A 16,265-nucleotide genomic window follows, 5' to 3' on the forward strand; every position below is an offset into this window, starting at 1 on the left:
GATACAGGTTTTCGTGTAAACACGTATTTTTTTTTCCTCTGGGATTAATGTCTAGGAGGGCACTTAGTGGGTTGCATGGTAATTTTGTACATAATTTTTTAAAGAAACTGCCAATCTATTTCCAGAGTAACTATGTCATTTTATGTTCTAACAATGTGGAGTTCATTGGTTTCTAGTTTCTCTACTTTCTGAGCATTTAGTGTTGTATATATGTTTTATTTTAGCAATTATGATAAGCAAGTAATGAAATGTTTTACCTTTTATTTATGTAATGGATAGTTATGCTGAAATTTTTAATGAGCTCAAATACTATCTGTATGGGTTTGTTTTGTTTTGTTTTGTTTTTGATGAAATATCCAGTCCAGTATTTTGTACATTTTCTAAATGAATTGTTCTTTCACAGTTGGTTTTTGTTTTAAGACTTATTTTTATTTGAAATGCAGAGCTATAGAAGAGGAGAAACAGATCCTCCACCTGCTGTTTCACTCTCCTAAATGGCTCCAATGGCCAAAACTGGGCTGGTCTGAAGCAAAGAGCCAAGAACTTGTCTCAGCTTCTCATGTGGGTGTAGGGGCTCAAGAGCCTTAACTACTCACTGCTGCCTCACCCCCACCCGCCGAGGCCATCAGCAGGGAGCTGGATGGGAAGTGCAGCTAGGCCTTGACCTGGTTCCCACAGGTGGAGTCCTACTCCACTGCGCCATAGTGCTGACCCCACGGTTGGGTTTACAGAGTTCTCTGTATATTATGGATACAAGTATGCTTTGGACTTTAATTTGCAATAATTAAGTTTTGAGAAATCGCTCTTCTTTAATAAGTGAGCCGAGGAATGACAAGTTTTTTTTTTTTTTTTTTAGGTGAGTCCAATGACTGTTAAACGTCCATTGTGAAATAAATTCCAGGTTAGGATTTAAAGATGGAGAGATTAAAGGCCATTTTCTGCCTTTAAGGAGCTACTTGAGTGGCAGAGGCAGTTAAGCCAAATACTAATAGTCAAGACCAAGTTCGCCCATTGTGTACCTGTGAGAAGAGAGGGGCTCTAAGGCCAGAAAGCTTGGAACAGTCACCCTGGAGAGCACCCTTCAGGGCTATAGTCCATGGCAGGACCTTTTCCCACAATAGGTATTTTCCAACCTCTCAGAACTTAATTCTCCCTTCACCATAAATTACTTTCCAAAGGCATGAATACAGAAAATCATTTTTAATGATTCTTTTCAGGGAGCTCCACGTAGTGGTTTTAGAGTGGAGGGTGGAGGGGGCTGGCACTCTGTCTCTTGCCAGTTTGAAATACCTACCATCTGGCACTTAGCCCTGCAAGAGTCTCCAGATGTATCTGAAGCCTTGTGTTATCTTGGCACTTTCCTAAAACAGGGATATTAAAACAGCAGCTTTAAAGGACGTAACAATTAAATGAAATAAAATTCACACAAGAGCAGCTGGCACATAATAATAAATACTAGCTATGACTATCATGATGCTAAATTCATTTATAACATATGCTAGTGCACCTTCCATGTCACAATGACAGGGCTAAAGTTACATAGTAGCAGACAGAGAGAAGATGAAGGATAGAGCTCAATCGGCTAATTTATCTAACTAACAGAAGCTCTAAAGCTGCCATGACAATAGCCCTGTCTTCACAGGAGCCCCACGTGTTAGTAAAGGTGCTACTTGCTGTGCACATTTCAAGGTGAAACGAAAGGTGAATGCCAGCAAAAGCCTGGAACAAAACAGGGGGCCTGTATTCCCCGGAGCGTGCTAGCATACTCCCTCTGTTTGTACATACCTTCGAGGTCTTCCTACATAACAGAGAAATCAAACTGAAAAAGAACTGACAATCATATACACTGGTACATTTTTAAAAAACATTACGACTGTCACCTAATTTTACAGCTGTAATGTTTGTAGCAAATACTCAGCGCCCATTTAACATAATTGCTGTCAGTTTGGAAAAAAAAAAGCTGTGGAAATAGGGTTAGCAAAGAAATATGGAAGACCAGGAGATGGGGTCACACTTATCTGTATCCCTCTGGGAACCACTGGAATATTTGTTTTTCATGGAGTTTTATTCACTTTTCAAACGATCTACTTCACTTGTAGCTTATAAAATGGCAAAGTGAACCAAAAATTCAGTGTTGTGACCAGTTTTAAAAATAAAACATCTTAAAATTGAAAAAAACTAAAAATGTGCATTACTATAAAACAGCTGTTTTACAGATAAGGAAACTGAAGACTAGAGAGGGTAAACTCCTGACCTGCTTAAGAGCACAGAAACACTAATAGTCAAGGCTAAAATCCCAATTCCTTACACCAAAGCAGCACATTTACTGCTTGGCTTCTTTTGCTGACCTCATTATTTTTTGCCTAAAATCAACAGCACAAATCACTTACTCCTGACTGCCCTCAAGAAAGCCATGTTTCTCCTCGATTTAAGTGAAGACATTGATGTTCTCTAGCGAGAAGAGCAAATGGCTAACAAGAGATTATGTTACTGAACTGATTCTTAAGGTGAGAAGTTTGAAAAACACTAAGTTCTGCTCAAAACATAAGGCTAAAATCAATTTGTGAAGATGGTTGAATCCAATTGAAAATAGTTTATTTCCCACTACTTTTTTAAAAAAGTTTTTTTCAGATTTACTTTTTTTAAAATTTATTTTATTGTATTGTTGTTGACAATCTTTACATACTTAATTACGGTTAAAAAAAAAAAGGTTCAGGGGGTATAGGGAAGTGGGTAATACTATTATGTCCATATTGTTTCCATCATGTATCTGAGGTAAAGGGGGATATTGAGGGAGAAGCCCCACCCAGTTTCCCGCCCACCCCATTTCAGCTTTACTTTTATTGAAAAGTCAGATACACAGAGAGAAGGAGAGACAGAGAGGAAGATCTTCCATCCGATGATTCACTCCGCAAGACCACAATGGCCGGTGCTGTGGCAATCCAAATCCAGGAGCCAGGAACTTCCTCCAGGTCTCCCACGCGGGTGCAGCGTCTCAAGGCTTTGGGCTGTGCTTGACTGCTTTCCCAGGCCACAAGCAGGGAGCTGGATGAGAAGTGGAGCTGCCGGGATTAGAACCGGCGCCCATATGGGATCCCGGGGCGCGTTCAAGGCGAAGACTTTAGCTGCTAGGCCGGTCCTCTCCCTACTTTTATTACTTGTATTTGCTCTCATTTGGCATGAACATCAACAGGCATGACAAAAATACCAATGGATATATCAATAAGGTCTAGAATTGTGTTAAGTACAGTAGCCACTGGAGCACTTGTGGCTGCTGAGCTCTTGAAAGGGGCCTGATCCCAACTGAAGCAGTCCATGAATATAATGTACACACTGCCTTTCTGCTAGTACTTTCAAATAAGAGGGGCCAGGGGGATTGAGATTGTCTATAACACCAGCTTCCCAAACAGCGAGCGCCTATCCAAGTCCTGGCAGTGCCGCTTCTCATCCAGCTTCTTGCTAATGCACCTGAGAAAGCAACTGAAGATGCTCCGATGCGGGAGACCCGGATACGGATCACCTGGCTTTGCCTGGCCCTGGCCCCAGCCCTGACCACTGGTGGCCATTTGGGAAACTGATAAAATATTCTCGCTGTCTCTCAAATAAGTCCACCACCATCATCATCAAAGATCTCATGCTTGATATATTGGGTTAAAGAAAACATTAAAAAAGAAACCTCTTCCACCGTTAAGAAAAAAAAAAGAAAAGAAAACTAGGAACGTGGTTTCTAGAAAATTCCTAATTATATAAGTGGCTTGCATTTGTGGGCTCTCATTATGTCTTTATTGGCCAGTCCTATTAGAAGGTAAAAACAAGGGGGTGGGGGCAGACTTGCAATAAAAGGGAGTACGTTTTCTTAATGTTTCTGGAGGGGAGAGGGGAAGAAGTTGAAGGTGGACACGGGAGGTGGGATCTCCCGAGATCCACAGCTAGCAGCCATGGAGGCAGGGGCGGCGTGTTTTGATGCTGTTTCTATTCCCAGCTCCCGCCGCTTTCGGAACAGGTGGTAGTGTTTTTTGTTGTTGTTTCAGGCCTCCCTGCTTTTCCCCCGCCAGTTATCGGGTCTCGGCGGGAGCGGGGTCACTGAAGACACCTGCGCGCCCACGGAGGTGCGCGTCCGCGAACCCCGGCGCTGGGTCCACGCCCCCTCCCCCCGTATTTTTATTTTCCTGCCATCAACCGTCATTCTCGCACTTCTCTCCGGAGAACCACCATCGAGTAGGTCGGGCCCGCAAGGGGTAAGCGCCCCCCGGCCCCACATTGCCCCTTCGACCCCAGCTTGGCACCTCCAAGAAAAGATAATCCCCCCACCGGAGCCCGGCTGCGAGCAGAGAGGGGAGGCCAGGCGGCAGGGAGGCCGCTCGCACGGCGGGCCTGCTGGGCCGCGGCAACCGGCCAGCCGCAAACAGGAGGAGCCGCGGCGGGCGCGCCCGGGGCCTCCGGGCCGCGGGGGGCCGCTGTGACCCGCCGTGGCCCCTGCCGCGTTCAAAGCGGACGAGCCTGGCTTGGGGAGGCGAGAGGGGAGGACTCAGCCAGCCGAGGGGGGCGGGTTGCTCAGGCTGCCGTCGGCTCGGCCCGGAGCGCCCGAGGAGACGAGCGGGGGGGTGGCCCAGCCGCCCTCCTCCTCCATGAGGCTCGAGTGAGGCGCCGAGGCGAGAGCCGGGCCGCGGCGCCTCCTCTTGCGTCCTGTCCCGGAGCGCAGCGGCAGCGGCCCCCGGAGGAGGAGGAGGAGGAGGAGGAGGAGCATGTCGGACGGTTTCGATCGGGCCCCAGGTGCTGGTCGGGGCCGGAGCCGGGGCCTGGGCCGCGGAGGGGGCGGGCCTGAGGGCGGCGGTTTTCCGAACGGAGCAGGGCCTGCTGAGCGGACGCGGCACCAGCCGCCGCCGCCGCCGCAGCCCAAAGCCTCGGGCTTCCAGCAGCCGCCGCCGCTGCGCCAGCCCAGGACGGCCCCGCCGCCAGGGGTCCAGTGCGAGGCCCCGGCCGGCTCCCAGCGGCCTCCCCGGCCCGGGGCGCTCCCAGGTACGGAGCGGCTCGAGGAGGGTCCCTGTCGCCTTGGGCCAACGCTTCCCTTCCCCCCCTAACCCCCCAGGCTCCCCCATCCTGTCCCGACCCTCTGCGCGTGCCTGGGTCTGGCGCGCTGTCTCCTCTCCGCACCCCCACCCGACCGCCTCCCCCGGCTCTCCCAAAGCACGCCCCGAGGGACCCGTTTGTGACGGGGCAGGGACGGACTCGGAACCGGGCTTGGAAGGTGGCCGCTGGAATCCTTTGTGCGGCCAGGCGGGCGGGGGGGAGGGGCCGGCCGTGGGGTCTCCCGAGTTCTGCCGTTCTGGGGGTGGAGGGCTGGGGATATCAAGATAGCCCCTCTCCTCCTCCCCAGCCCCGCCAAGCCCGACCACCTCTTAACCCACTGTTAGAAAAAAGAAGAGGGGAGGCGGGGAGCCCCCAAGCGTCCGTTTGGGAGGCAGGTGTGTTCGTTAAGGAGCTAGCAGCAAGTCTTTTGTTCCCCTTTCGTAGGCTTTCTGTAAATATATCCTGGAAATAAGCTTACATTTCATGATGATTCCCGTTTAACTCTTAAAATCTCGGTGCTCCCCAGGTATTTTCCCCACGTATTAGTAAATCGGTGTATAAAGGAATGGGAAGCGTCTAACAGACCTGCCCTCCCCCCGCCCTTTTATTTCTTTTTCAGAACAAGCAAGACCCCTGAGAGCTCCACCTACTTCACAGGAGAAAATCCCACAGCAGAACTCGGAGTCAGCAATGGCTAAACCCCAGGTGGTTGTAGCGCCCGTGTTAATGTCCAAGCTGTCTGCGAATGCCCCTGAATTCTACCCATCAGGTTATTCTAATTACACAGTGAGTAAAACCTTTTCTTCCAACTCTGGGCTAAAACGTGGCTCCAGTACTCGGGGCTGTGACCGCGTTGATACATGTGCTGGTGCTTCTTTACTGCCCAGGAAAACACTTTATTCCAGATTCCTTGGAGTCTGGAGGAAACAAAACCAACTCTGGAAGGTGGTGTCAGAATACAAGCTCGAGACAACGCAGGCTTGTCCTTGGAGGCCTGCGGTGCCCCTGCGCCTAGAGTGGTTGTAGCCTGGGGCATCCGATGTTGGCAAGGACATCTTCTGTTTTTAAAAGTAAAACCTGTTTCCAGACTTTATGGGTCTGCTCTTTACAAGAGCAGCCAGACCAAGCTAATAATGTTTTTAGTGTTTGTTTCTCTCTGCCTTTCCAGTAGATGAAAATACACAATTTCATCTACCATTTCTGTCCCCAAATGTGTGTAATGGCTGGGGTTGGATGAGCTAAGTGAATCCCCCACATGTGTGGCCGGGACCTAGATACTTGCTTTCACCTGCTGCATCCTCTGTGTTAGAAACCTGGATTGGAAAGAAATAGCTGGGACCCAGACCAGGCATTCTGCTACGCGATGAGGGCATCCCAAACCGCAGCCTAACACCTCTGCCTAACCCCTCCCCTCTGGTGCCTGTTTGCATTTTGAGAATACACGCGTGTCTCTTGTGTTTAACGGTTATCGTCATTGCATTAAAACAGAAATGTTTTTGGTGTAGTTAACCTATTAAATGCAGAGATGTAAGGAGTTTTCGCAAATGTTTACAGAGATTAAAAGAACCTTTAGGGCCTGGTGTGGTAGCCTAGTGGCTAAAGTCCTCGCCTTGAACATGCCGGAATCCCATATGGGTGCCGGTTCTAATCCTGCTGGCCCTGCTTCCCATCCAGCTCCTTGCTTGTAGCCTGGGAAGGCAATGGAGGATTATCCAAAGCTTTGGGACCATGCACCCACGTGGGAGGCCTGGAAGAGGCTCCTGGATCCTGGCTTTGGATTGGTGCAGCTCCGGCCGTTGCAGCCACTTGGGGAGTGAATCATCAGACGGAAGATCTTCCTCTCCTCCTATCTGACTTTGCAATAAAAATAATAAACCCTTAAAAATTTTTTTGAATTTCATTTTTATATTAATTATATAACTTTTTAAAAAATTGGGCACATTTTTCTAAAGCACAGAAAACACAAAGCTGAGTTGGGCTGTGTAGAAAAGAGTGCTGTGCTAGGTTAGCCTAGATGAGTAAATATTTGGGGGTTGATTGAAGAAAAGTGGAGGGGGCAGTTTTTCTTCCAGGTTGAAGAGGTGATTTGTAACACTTTCCTATCTTAGTGTTAGGAAAGATATGATATTCGTAGGGTTAGCTCAATGTTCCGCAAAGTTAGTATGCTGGTAACCAGCGTCACAGTGAGGAAACGTTGTCAATATCCCCCTCAAGGCCCTCTGTCGCCTTGCCTTAGAGTAACCCTGTTTTGATCTTGTGCCTGCTTTCAAAGTTGATGTGAACAGAATCACACAGAATGTATTGTGTCTGTCATTCACTGTCAGCGTTAACCTCTGGTGTGTAATTGGAGGCAGTTTATTCTGATAGCCTTGCATCACATGGCTGTATCCCAGTCCACCGTCTATGAATAGCGGAGCACTTCCACACATAGGGCTGCTGTTCCTGTCCCTTTCGGTAGATGCCTTCTTTCTGTTTGGTTCATGGTAAGGAGTAAGTTGCTGGAATATAATCTGCCAGCCTTGACAGAGACTGTCAAGTGGTTTTCCAGAGATTGCTCCACTGTGCATTCTTGGATTTGATTTTCAGATTTCTAGTTAGTGTACTTCCTTGTCAGCACTTAGTATTTTTCTGTTCAGCCATTCCGCTGTTTATTTTATCTGGTTGTGGTTTTGCAACTAATTATTATGCTTTTGTTTTTCTTAAAAAATATTTTATGTGAAAGAGTTACGTGGACAGAGAAAAAGAGGTGACTTCTGTCTGCTGGTTCATTCCCCAAAGGCTGCAAGGGCTGGGACTGGGCCTTCCGGAAGCCAGAACTTCTTTTGAGTTACCCACATAGGTGCAGGGACCCAATAACTTGGTCCATCCTCTGCTGCTTTCCCAGGCACAGTAACAGGGAGCTGGATCAGAAGTAGAGCAGCCAGAATTGAACTGGTGCCCATATGAGATGCCCACTGTACAGGTGGAAGGTTAATGTGCTATGCCACAACAGCAAAGTTCAGCGTATCTTTTTTGTTACCTTTATGTTTTCTTATTTGACAGGATAAATTTGAAAAGCTGTACTCCCCAAGAAACTATGCATACTTTCTTTGTAAAAGAAAAGGTATAGGCAATAGGAAAAGGAGGTTGACATGGGGTGAAATGGGCCATTTATCTTGTAAAATAGAAATGAGAGAAACTTACTCTTGCCACAAAATTGTATTTGGTTCTGAGAGGTAAAGAGCCGGCTCTGAGTAGTTGAGTAAGCTCTGAAGGATGCTTGTCTTGTACAGCTGCAGAACTTTCCAGTTCACCTCCCTTGCTGTTGCCTTGGCTGTCCTGTGATGAGCGCTGTGTGTCTGTGTCCCTGCCAGTCCCCATCCCATAGTTCCCAATGGGATGTTTTTTCGTGTTTGCCATGAATCCTGAGCTGTGTTGGAAGCTCTGCCTTCCCCCAGTAGGTCAGCACCTTCTGCTTGCCACACCTGTCTGAACTCGGCACAGCTGAGTCTTGGTGATGGGTTCTCTGTGTGTGTGTTTGAAAAGCTGTTTCTGAAAAATAATTTTAAAATTAGATTGTTTTAATTCATCACCAACACTCAAGTTATGTCAGACTTAAGCGTGTCTGATTTGGCTGTCATAGACTGGCACTTTGACAGAGGAGAAGCAGCTGGCTGGAGCTGAAGAGCAGTATTAGCTTTATTTTTCAGTTTGGTTATTTTATTTAACTATTTTGTATGATATAGTTCTATATGCTCGGGGATTTTCCCTTCCCACTTCCCCTCTCCCAACTGACTTCCCTATATTATTACAATAGATAGTCCTTCAGCAACAGTCACAAGTCCATCATTCTACTGTTTAAATGCATCTTGACATTGTAGATCTAGACAGTGGTAGAAAGCCCAGCGTGCTATTGTCAAGATATGTTTAACAGTTTCATTGGGATTTCTGCTTGACTAAAAGATGGACTCCCAATGAGGCATTCCCTTTAAATGTGTTTTTATATGCAAGATATATTTTATATATATATCAAAGACATATTTACAGAGAGAACAGAACTTCCATCTGCTGATTCACTGCCTAAATGACTGCAGTGGCTGGAACTGAGTTTATCTGAAACCAGGAGCCTTTTCTGGATCTCCCACATGGGTACAGGAACCCAAGAACTTGGGCCATGCGTTAATGCTTTCCCAGGCCATAAGCAGGAAGTTAGATTGGAAGTGGGGCAGCTGGGACATGAACTGGCACCCACATGGGATGTTGGTGCTTGAAGGTGGAGGGTTAGCCTGTTGAATTGTGACACCAGCCCAGGCATTCCCTTTAGATAGATTGTTTGAGCCCTAATTGATCCCTGCCTTCTCTCATTTGTAACCCATCTGAATTCTATAAACATTTAGACTTGCAGCCCTAGTTTTGGTATATTGTCTAAACTTACTAGCTTATTTTAATGTTTATCCTTGGCCGATGTTGAGGTTTTTTTTTTTTTTTTCAGTCCAGTTAGACAAAAGCAGAAGTCTTGTTTTTACCTGTTATAAGTTCTTGATTATGGTTATTACAGCAACTATAATTCAAAATTAGATACATTCACTCATACATTCAGTAAATATTGACAACCACTTGTAATTAAAGCCCTGGACATGCAGCAGTGAACTCAGTGGACAATAATCTGTTTTCATGGAACCTCTATTCTAATCATTTCTCAGCTCAGTTTCTAGAAATTGTATGTTTTGCTTTTTTTCCTCTTATGAATATCCCATGCTGTATTTATTGTGCCTCATTGGCATATTTATAACTGCATATTTTTGACATTATAACTGATTATTACATCACAGTAGTTTATGATATCATAGTAGATTATGACATCACATTAAAAAAACCCAGTCTGCTTGGCACAGAGTCCCTTCCCCCAGTTCATTCCGCCCAGCAGCAGGGCCGAAGCTGGCAGGTGCGTTTCCCACATGGGGCAGAAGCACAATAACTAAAGGCATTACCAATGCTTTCCAGGGAGCCAGGGGTCAGAGGGAGAAGTGGGTATTCACGATTCTGATGTGGAATAGAGGTGTCTTGGCTAGGCTACATATCTGCCCTCATTTGTGTTTTATTCAACACATACAAATCAGTTTTCTGGTATTCTTGAGATAGGTCTGCACAAGGAATGCCACCTTTTTCTGACAGCTTTTAATGGTAACCTTTTGCTCCTTTTTTTTGACTCTTTCAAAGCTGCATCCGCTTTATCTTCAGACCCTCTAATCCTGTTCCTATGATTTCCTGCTTTCCATAGCTGTTTACCAGTCAGTTCCGTATCCATCTGTTTCTGGTTTGTGCCTCTTAAATAAGCCATTACACCTTCAATGTTTAATCATAGTTCACTTACCAGAAGCGAAAATTATCCAAAGGAATTCCTAAGACATTAATTGGACCACACTCAGTTTTCTTTCTAAGAACATTTCAAGCTAAGTGCCAGTTTTTCTGTCTTGGGATCAGTGACCTTCGCACTGTTTGCACTGATTTCTCTCTGGACCGTGCGGACCTTTGCAGTCTCATCCCCTTAAATGTGTTGCTACCACAATTCCAAGTTAATGATGCTCTTCTGATTTTCATATTGCTGTCCGCTTAACCCTCATGTTTGAACACAGCACAGCATTTTCGAAGTTTCAGATGTTCCAGGGCCTGTGCTAGGGTAAGTACCCTTTGTAGTCTTTCCAAGGCTTCTCTTTTAACTAAGTATTGTAGCTTTGTTGTGATTTCTTTCCTCTCTGCATGTAATCATTGTTGCTCCCTAGACTACAAGCACCATTTTCTTCTAGATTTCTCCTTACAACTGTATGTTGTGGCGCTTGAGGCACATCGTGCACATATTGTCATTTACCTTCCACTTCAGCTTCTGTGGAGTTTTCTTGCCCTGGAACTTGAAGATCATTGCTTTCTACTCAGAGTATAGTCCCTCAGGTCCCTATTTCCCGCCCATCTGATTATCTCCTAATGATTCCCTAGGATTGGACCATAACTTTCTCATGTCCTAGTAATCCTGAAGTTAATTTTTTCTTGGAATTCCAGGCTAAGTTTCCCATTTCATCTCTTCACCTCTTCACGAGGAGCTCATAATCAGCTTGAATTGTAAAATAGAATTTCCTTTTCCTTTTTTTTTTTTTAAAGATTAATTTTCATTTAGAGACAGACTTTAGAGAGAAGACAGGGAAAGATCTTACATCAGCTGGTTCATTCCCCAAATGGCTGCAACGGCCAGAGCTGAACCAATCCAAAGCCAGGAGTTTCTGGTGCTCCCACAAGGGTGCAGAGGACCCAAGCACTTGGGCCATCCTCCAAGGTCTCCCAGGCCATGAGCAGGCAGCTGGGTAGAAAGTAGGACAGCAGGCTCTACATCCAACATCCCAGAGTGCTCTTCTGTTCAGAATGTGCTGCGGCTCCTGTTCCACGAAACACATCCTTTGCTTAGGAGTTTCAGATTTTCTTGAGTTTTGTTGACTTTACCAAAAACAGAATTAAACAAAAACAAAAAACATAATGGGAAACTGGCAATTAGTGTTCTAGACCACATTTCTTATGAAGTGAATAATGTTTGATAAAAAATTATAACCATTAGGTAAGACCCTGCAGATCTGCTTTCCTGTTTTTTTTTTTTCATTGTCCTTGCAACATGTCTGTAAAACACTGAACTTCATATGTGTATGTTTGATGTCAAGTATGTCAGCGTGTGCATTTGTTAGGCATCTTGGCTTTCATAAGATATAATAATGTGTCAGTATATATAATAGGAACATTTCTTTATCCAGAGGTATTGTTGCCCTTTGTTCAGTGATTTTCTCCACCTGTGCAAGTAAATCTCTTAAAAATTATATACAGTTGTAAGATATGGTCTGTATTCCTTTCATTTAATATACTATCTTGGAGCTGTTCATTGATAGAGTCAAGTATATTTTTTGAATTTCTTAAAAGGCAGAGAGAGAAAGAACTTTCCATTCCCTGGGTTAATCCCCAAATGCCCATAACATTTAGGAGTGGGCAAGGCCACCGCTGAGAGCCTGGAGCTCTGGTTCTCCCACATGCATGGCAGGGCCAAGAATTTTGGGTGTCATCTGCTTCCTCCCAGCTTACATCTTATCTGGAACTGGGATTAGAGCTGGGATTCAAACCCTGGCATCCAACAACAGACCTGTGTATCCAAAAAGCACCCTAACTGCTGGGCCAAGCCAAAGCCTTTAATTTTAGTCCTTAAAGAGAAAAAAAATCACTGACCAGGTGTGTCGGTAGACACAAAAACTTTGTATGTAGCTCTGACTTGCAGCTTTTCTAAGGGTTTTGGCCTTTTTTTTTTTTTTTTTTTTTTGCTTTGTTTTCTTATTCACTAACTTTGAAACTTAACCTCATTCTGAAATGTTTCTGTATCGTTGTCACAATTTTTTTCATATGTTTTCTCATTTGACTCCATTTGGAGAAGGGAGCTTTTCATCAAGCAGTGTAGCTGCTCCTAGGACACAACTGTTTGATCAACTGGAAATGCTTTGAGTGATGCTCCGGACATTGAGTGCTAAGGTTGCTATTGTGGTGAAGGACCTTGTGCAGAATGTTCTTGCTCAGCCTCCCAGCTTTAATGAAGAGGTTAAGGCCTGACAGCAGTGACAGGGTTGGACACTCTGGAAATGTGAGCCACTGTCAGTGTCACTCCTGTCAGTGTTTAGAAGCCTCTGACAGGAGGAAGAATCTCCTGCGATTTATACGGTGGTGAGATTTATTGTTAGAGTGGCTACATGCATCTCTCTGTCATTGGGGATTAACAGATGACAAGCCTTACTGGAATTTTTCCATATGGAAATTGTCAAACATCTCTGTAGAAAATGATAAAATGAGTCTAAAGGCCTCAATAAGAAGTGACATAGGCCCATTTTGTTTCTGTATCCTTCCCTGTGCTATACATCCCTTTCCAATCTGAAGCAAATTCTAGATTTTATTTCATTCTTGATAATATTGTGTTTTTTTCTTGTTAGTAATTTGAGTGAGAGGGTTAATTGTAAAGGTGACTACTCCTAGAAGTCTGGAATCTCCAGAGACACCTGCCTCCTGTTAGGAGCAAAGCTCCTGTTTCCTGAAAGACCTGGAAGCAGGCAGGAGATAGGGAGAATCTTGGAGTTTTTGGATTTGCAGGAAGGATAGCTCCCTCCAAGGCATGCTGTTTTATTACTGTCTGCGTTGAAGTGATATGATCAGGACCCCCAAGCCTATACGTTGTAAATTCCTATCGCATGCTTTCTGTTTTGTGTCACTGCTAGCCCCAATCATGTACTTGCTCGCTGTCACGTAGCTTTTTGATTCTTTTACTGTGAAAATCCCACAGTTATTTCATTCGGAGTGCTTCTTGCTTATGGCAAGAGGTTGCTGCTTGTACTAGGCAATAAAGTCATCTCACTCGCCTTGGAGTCTCGCTCGGATTCATTGAACCCCAACATTTAAGTTTTTAAAATTTATTTCAAAGGCAGAATTAGACGGAAGAGAAACTGAGATTAAGAGATCTGCCATGTGCTGGTTCACTCCCCAGAAGGCTGGCTTGTCCGCATGATGACAGGTGCTCAGGACTTGGGCTGCTCTCCTGTTGCTTTTCCCAGCCCATTAGCAGGGAGCTGGATTGCAAATGGAGCAGCTGGTCTAATGGGTGCCCATATAAGGTGCTGGCACTGCTGGATGCCACTTAATCTGCTGTGCCACAGAGCTGGTTTCAGCAATATTCTTCTTTTGTTTTTGTTTTTAAGATTTATTTTTATTGGAAAATCAGATTTACAGGGAGGAGAGACAGAAAAAAATTTTCCATCCACTGGTTCACTTCCAAAGTAGCTGCAGTGGCTAGAGCCAAGCCGATCTGAAGTCAGGATCTTCTTCCAGGTCTGCCATGCAGGTGCAGTGTGCCAAGGCATTGGGCCATCCTCGACTGCTTTACCAGGCCATAAGCACAGAGCTGGATGGGAAGTGGAGCAGCTGGAATATGAACTAGCACTCATGGGGTCCCGGTGCATGCGAGGCGAGGACTTTCGGTCGCTTAGCTACCGCACTGGGCCCCAGTAATATTCTTAGTGTTGACATCAGTATTGTGTTGAAATGAATTTAAACTTTTTCAGTGATCTTATAAAGTATTAGTGAGAAGACCGCTCCATCCAGATAACAATTTGATGTGTTTTAACAACTCCAGTTATGCAAAGAAGGATACTTCAGTGTACCTCATTCTGTTAAGAACATTGCTGAGCTTTAGCATGTAAAACATCCTTCAGCATAAAACTGTGCTAGAGATGCCGGTTGAGAATTTACCTTGGGCTGCTGCTTTTGATCAGATCATGGAATAACTATTTTGTTGTTGTTGTTTTTGTTTTACTCTATAGGAATCCTATGAAGATGGGTGTGAGGAATATCCCACTCTATCAGAGTATGTCCAGGACTTTTTGAATCATCTCACAGAACAGCCTGGCAGTTTTGAAACTGAAATTGAACAGTTTGCAGAGACCCTGAACGGTTGGGTTACAACAGATGATGCTTTGCAAGAACTTGTCGAACTCATCTATCAACAGGTAGGTTGGGTGTAGTGGTTAGTCCTTGGGAGACCTCATCTTCATCTGTCTCCACAATTAGTAATTCTTCATGGCTCATACTTTTAGGTCTACTTTGTACTAGATTCCTGTAGTTAAGGACTCAAGCTAGGGCTGGGCTGGACTGCACATTCATCTGTGTAACCATGGCTCTACGTAGGCAATAAAGTACAGAAGGAGATCTGAGGAAGACTGTCACATCACTTCTCCCCTTCTCTGTTTTGTAGGACCTGAAATGAAAAATATACAGGAAAGGTTGCAATTTTGTCTTCCTGTCTTAAATTATGTGACATTATAGTGGCTGAGAAGACAAAAAGCAGCGAACCTTTTCCAGCATAAATGAATCTTTTAAAAAGTCGTACTGCTACAGGGAAAAAATTATATTAGTGTGGAAACAATGGTATTACCCACTTTCACCCTGTAGCCCTTGACCCTTTGTACCCTAGTCAACGAAGTAAGATGATTAAAAATTAATTAAAAAAAAAAAGTAAAAAAAAAAGTCGTGCTGCAACAAAATAAAAGTCATACTGCAAAATATATCTTAAATCTTCACATTTTTGTGTTTCATTTAGGATGAAAGGGGTTTTTGTTTTTATTAAGATTTTTCACTGGAAAGGAAGAGCTATAGAGAAGAATAGAGCTTGCATCCACTGGTTCACTCCCCAGATGGCCACAATGGCTGGAGTTGAGCCGACCTGAAGCCAGGAGCCAGATCTCGCTCTGGGTCTCCCACGTGGGTGTAGGGGCCCAAGGACTTGAGCCATGCTCTATTGCTTTCTAACATCATAATCAGGGAGCTGGATTGGAAATGGAGCAGTTGGGACACAACCTGGCACCCATACTGCATGCCAGAACCACAACCAGAGGCTTAGCCTGCTTTGCTATGGTGTCTGGCCCCCAAGTATATGGTTTTATATTTTAATGCCTTGGAAGTTTAATGGCAGTTTTTCATACTTTTGGTTTTGGTCTCAGCATATTAAGCATTGAAACATAATATACAACACTGGCATCTTACGACAGACTTTTTGTTGCTGTTGCAAAGTCGGATATACATAGAGGAGGGGAAACACAAAGGAAGAGTTTCTGTCCGTTGATTCACTCCCTGAACAGTTGCAAAGGCCAGAGCTGAGCTGATCTGAAGCCAGAAGCCTGGAGCCTCTTCCGGGTCCCCCACATGGGTGCAAGATCCCGAGGTTTTGGACTATCCTAGAGTGCTTTCCCAGGCCAAAAATATAAGGATGGGAAGTGGAGCAGCTGGGATTAGAATCAGTGCGCATATGGGATCCTGGCACGTGCAAGGCAAGGACTTTAGCTGCTAGGCTACCACGCTGGGCCCTAAGACTTTTTGAGGAAAATGTTTTGAGAAGCAAAGAGACAGAGAAAGTTGGAATTCCCCGAAATTCCCACAGTGGCTAGGGCTGGGCTAGGACCAAGGCCAGGAACCAAGAAAGCTAGCTGGGCCTCCTGCTTAGGTGTCTGGGGCCGCCGGGGCTGTCGCCACTGCCTTTCCCAATCTGCCTTGGCAGGATGCTGCAATCAGGCACTGCAGCCAGGGTCACCCTCAAGCACTCCACTAGGGCAGGTGGCTGACAATGTTAGGCTAGATGCCTGTCCCCAATACAGGTT

General features: G+C 45.2%; 1 protein-coding gene across 4 annotated transcripts in view; it reads left to right on the top strand.

Moving 5' to 3' along the window:
* The first annotated feature begins 4,010 nt into the window (after positions 1 to 4,010).
* PAIP1 (poly(A) binding protein interacting protein 1) overlaps positions 4,011 to 16,265 on the top strand; it is a 33,523-nt gene continuing 21,268 nt past the window's right edge. Inside the window, exons 1-3 of one of the 4 annotated variants that reach the window (XM_058680057.1) lie at positions 4,011 to 4,238; positions 5,690 to 5,856; positions 14,436 to 14,621. In XM_058680057.1, coding sequence (XP_058536040.1) covers positions 5,761 to 5,856; positions 14,436 to 14,621 — 282 coding nt within the window. In that variant the 5' untranslated portion in view covers positions 4,011 to 4,238; positions 5,690 to 5,760. Of the gene's footprint in view, positions 4,239 to 4,504; positions 5,020 to 5,325; positions 5,466 to 5,689; positions 5,857 to 14,435; positions 14,622 to 16,265 lie in introns of those variants that run through there. The other 3 variants (XM_058680055.1, XM_058680056.1, XM_058680058.1) reach the window with 3 other exon arrangements.

Source organism: Ochotona princeps, chromosome 23 (assembly GCF_030435755.1).
Source record: "Ochotona princeps isolate mOchPri1 chromosome 23, mOchPri1.hap1, whole genome shotgun sequence".
NCBI classification, from domain to species: Eukaryota; Metazoa; Chordata; class Mammalia; order Lagomorpha; family Ochotonidae; genus Ochotona; species Ochotona princeps.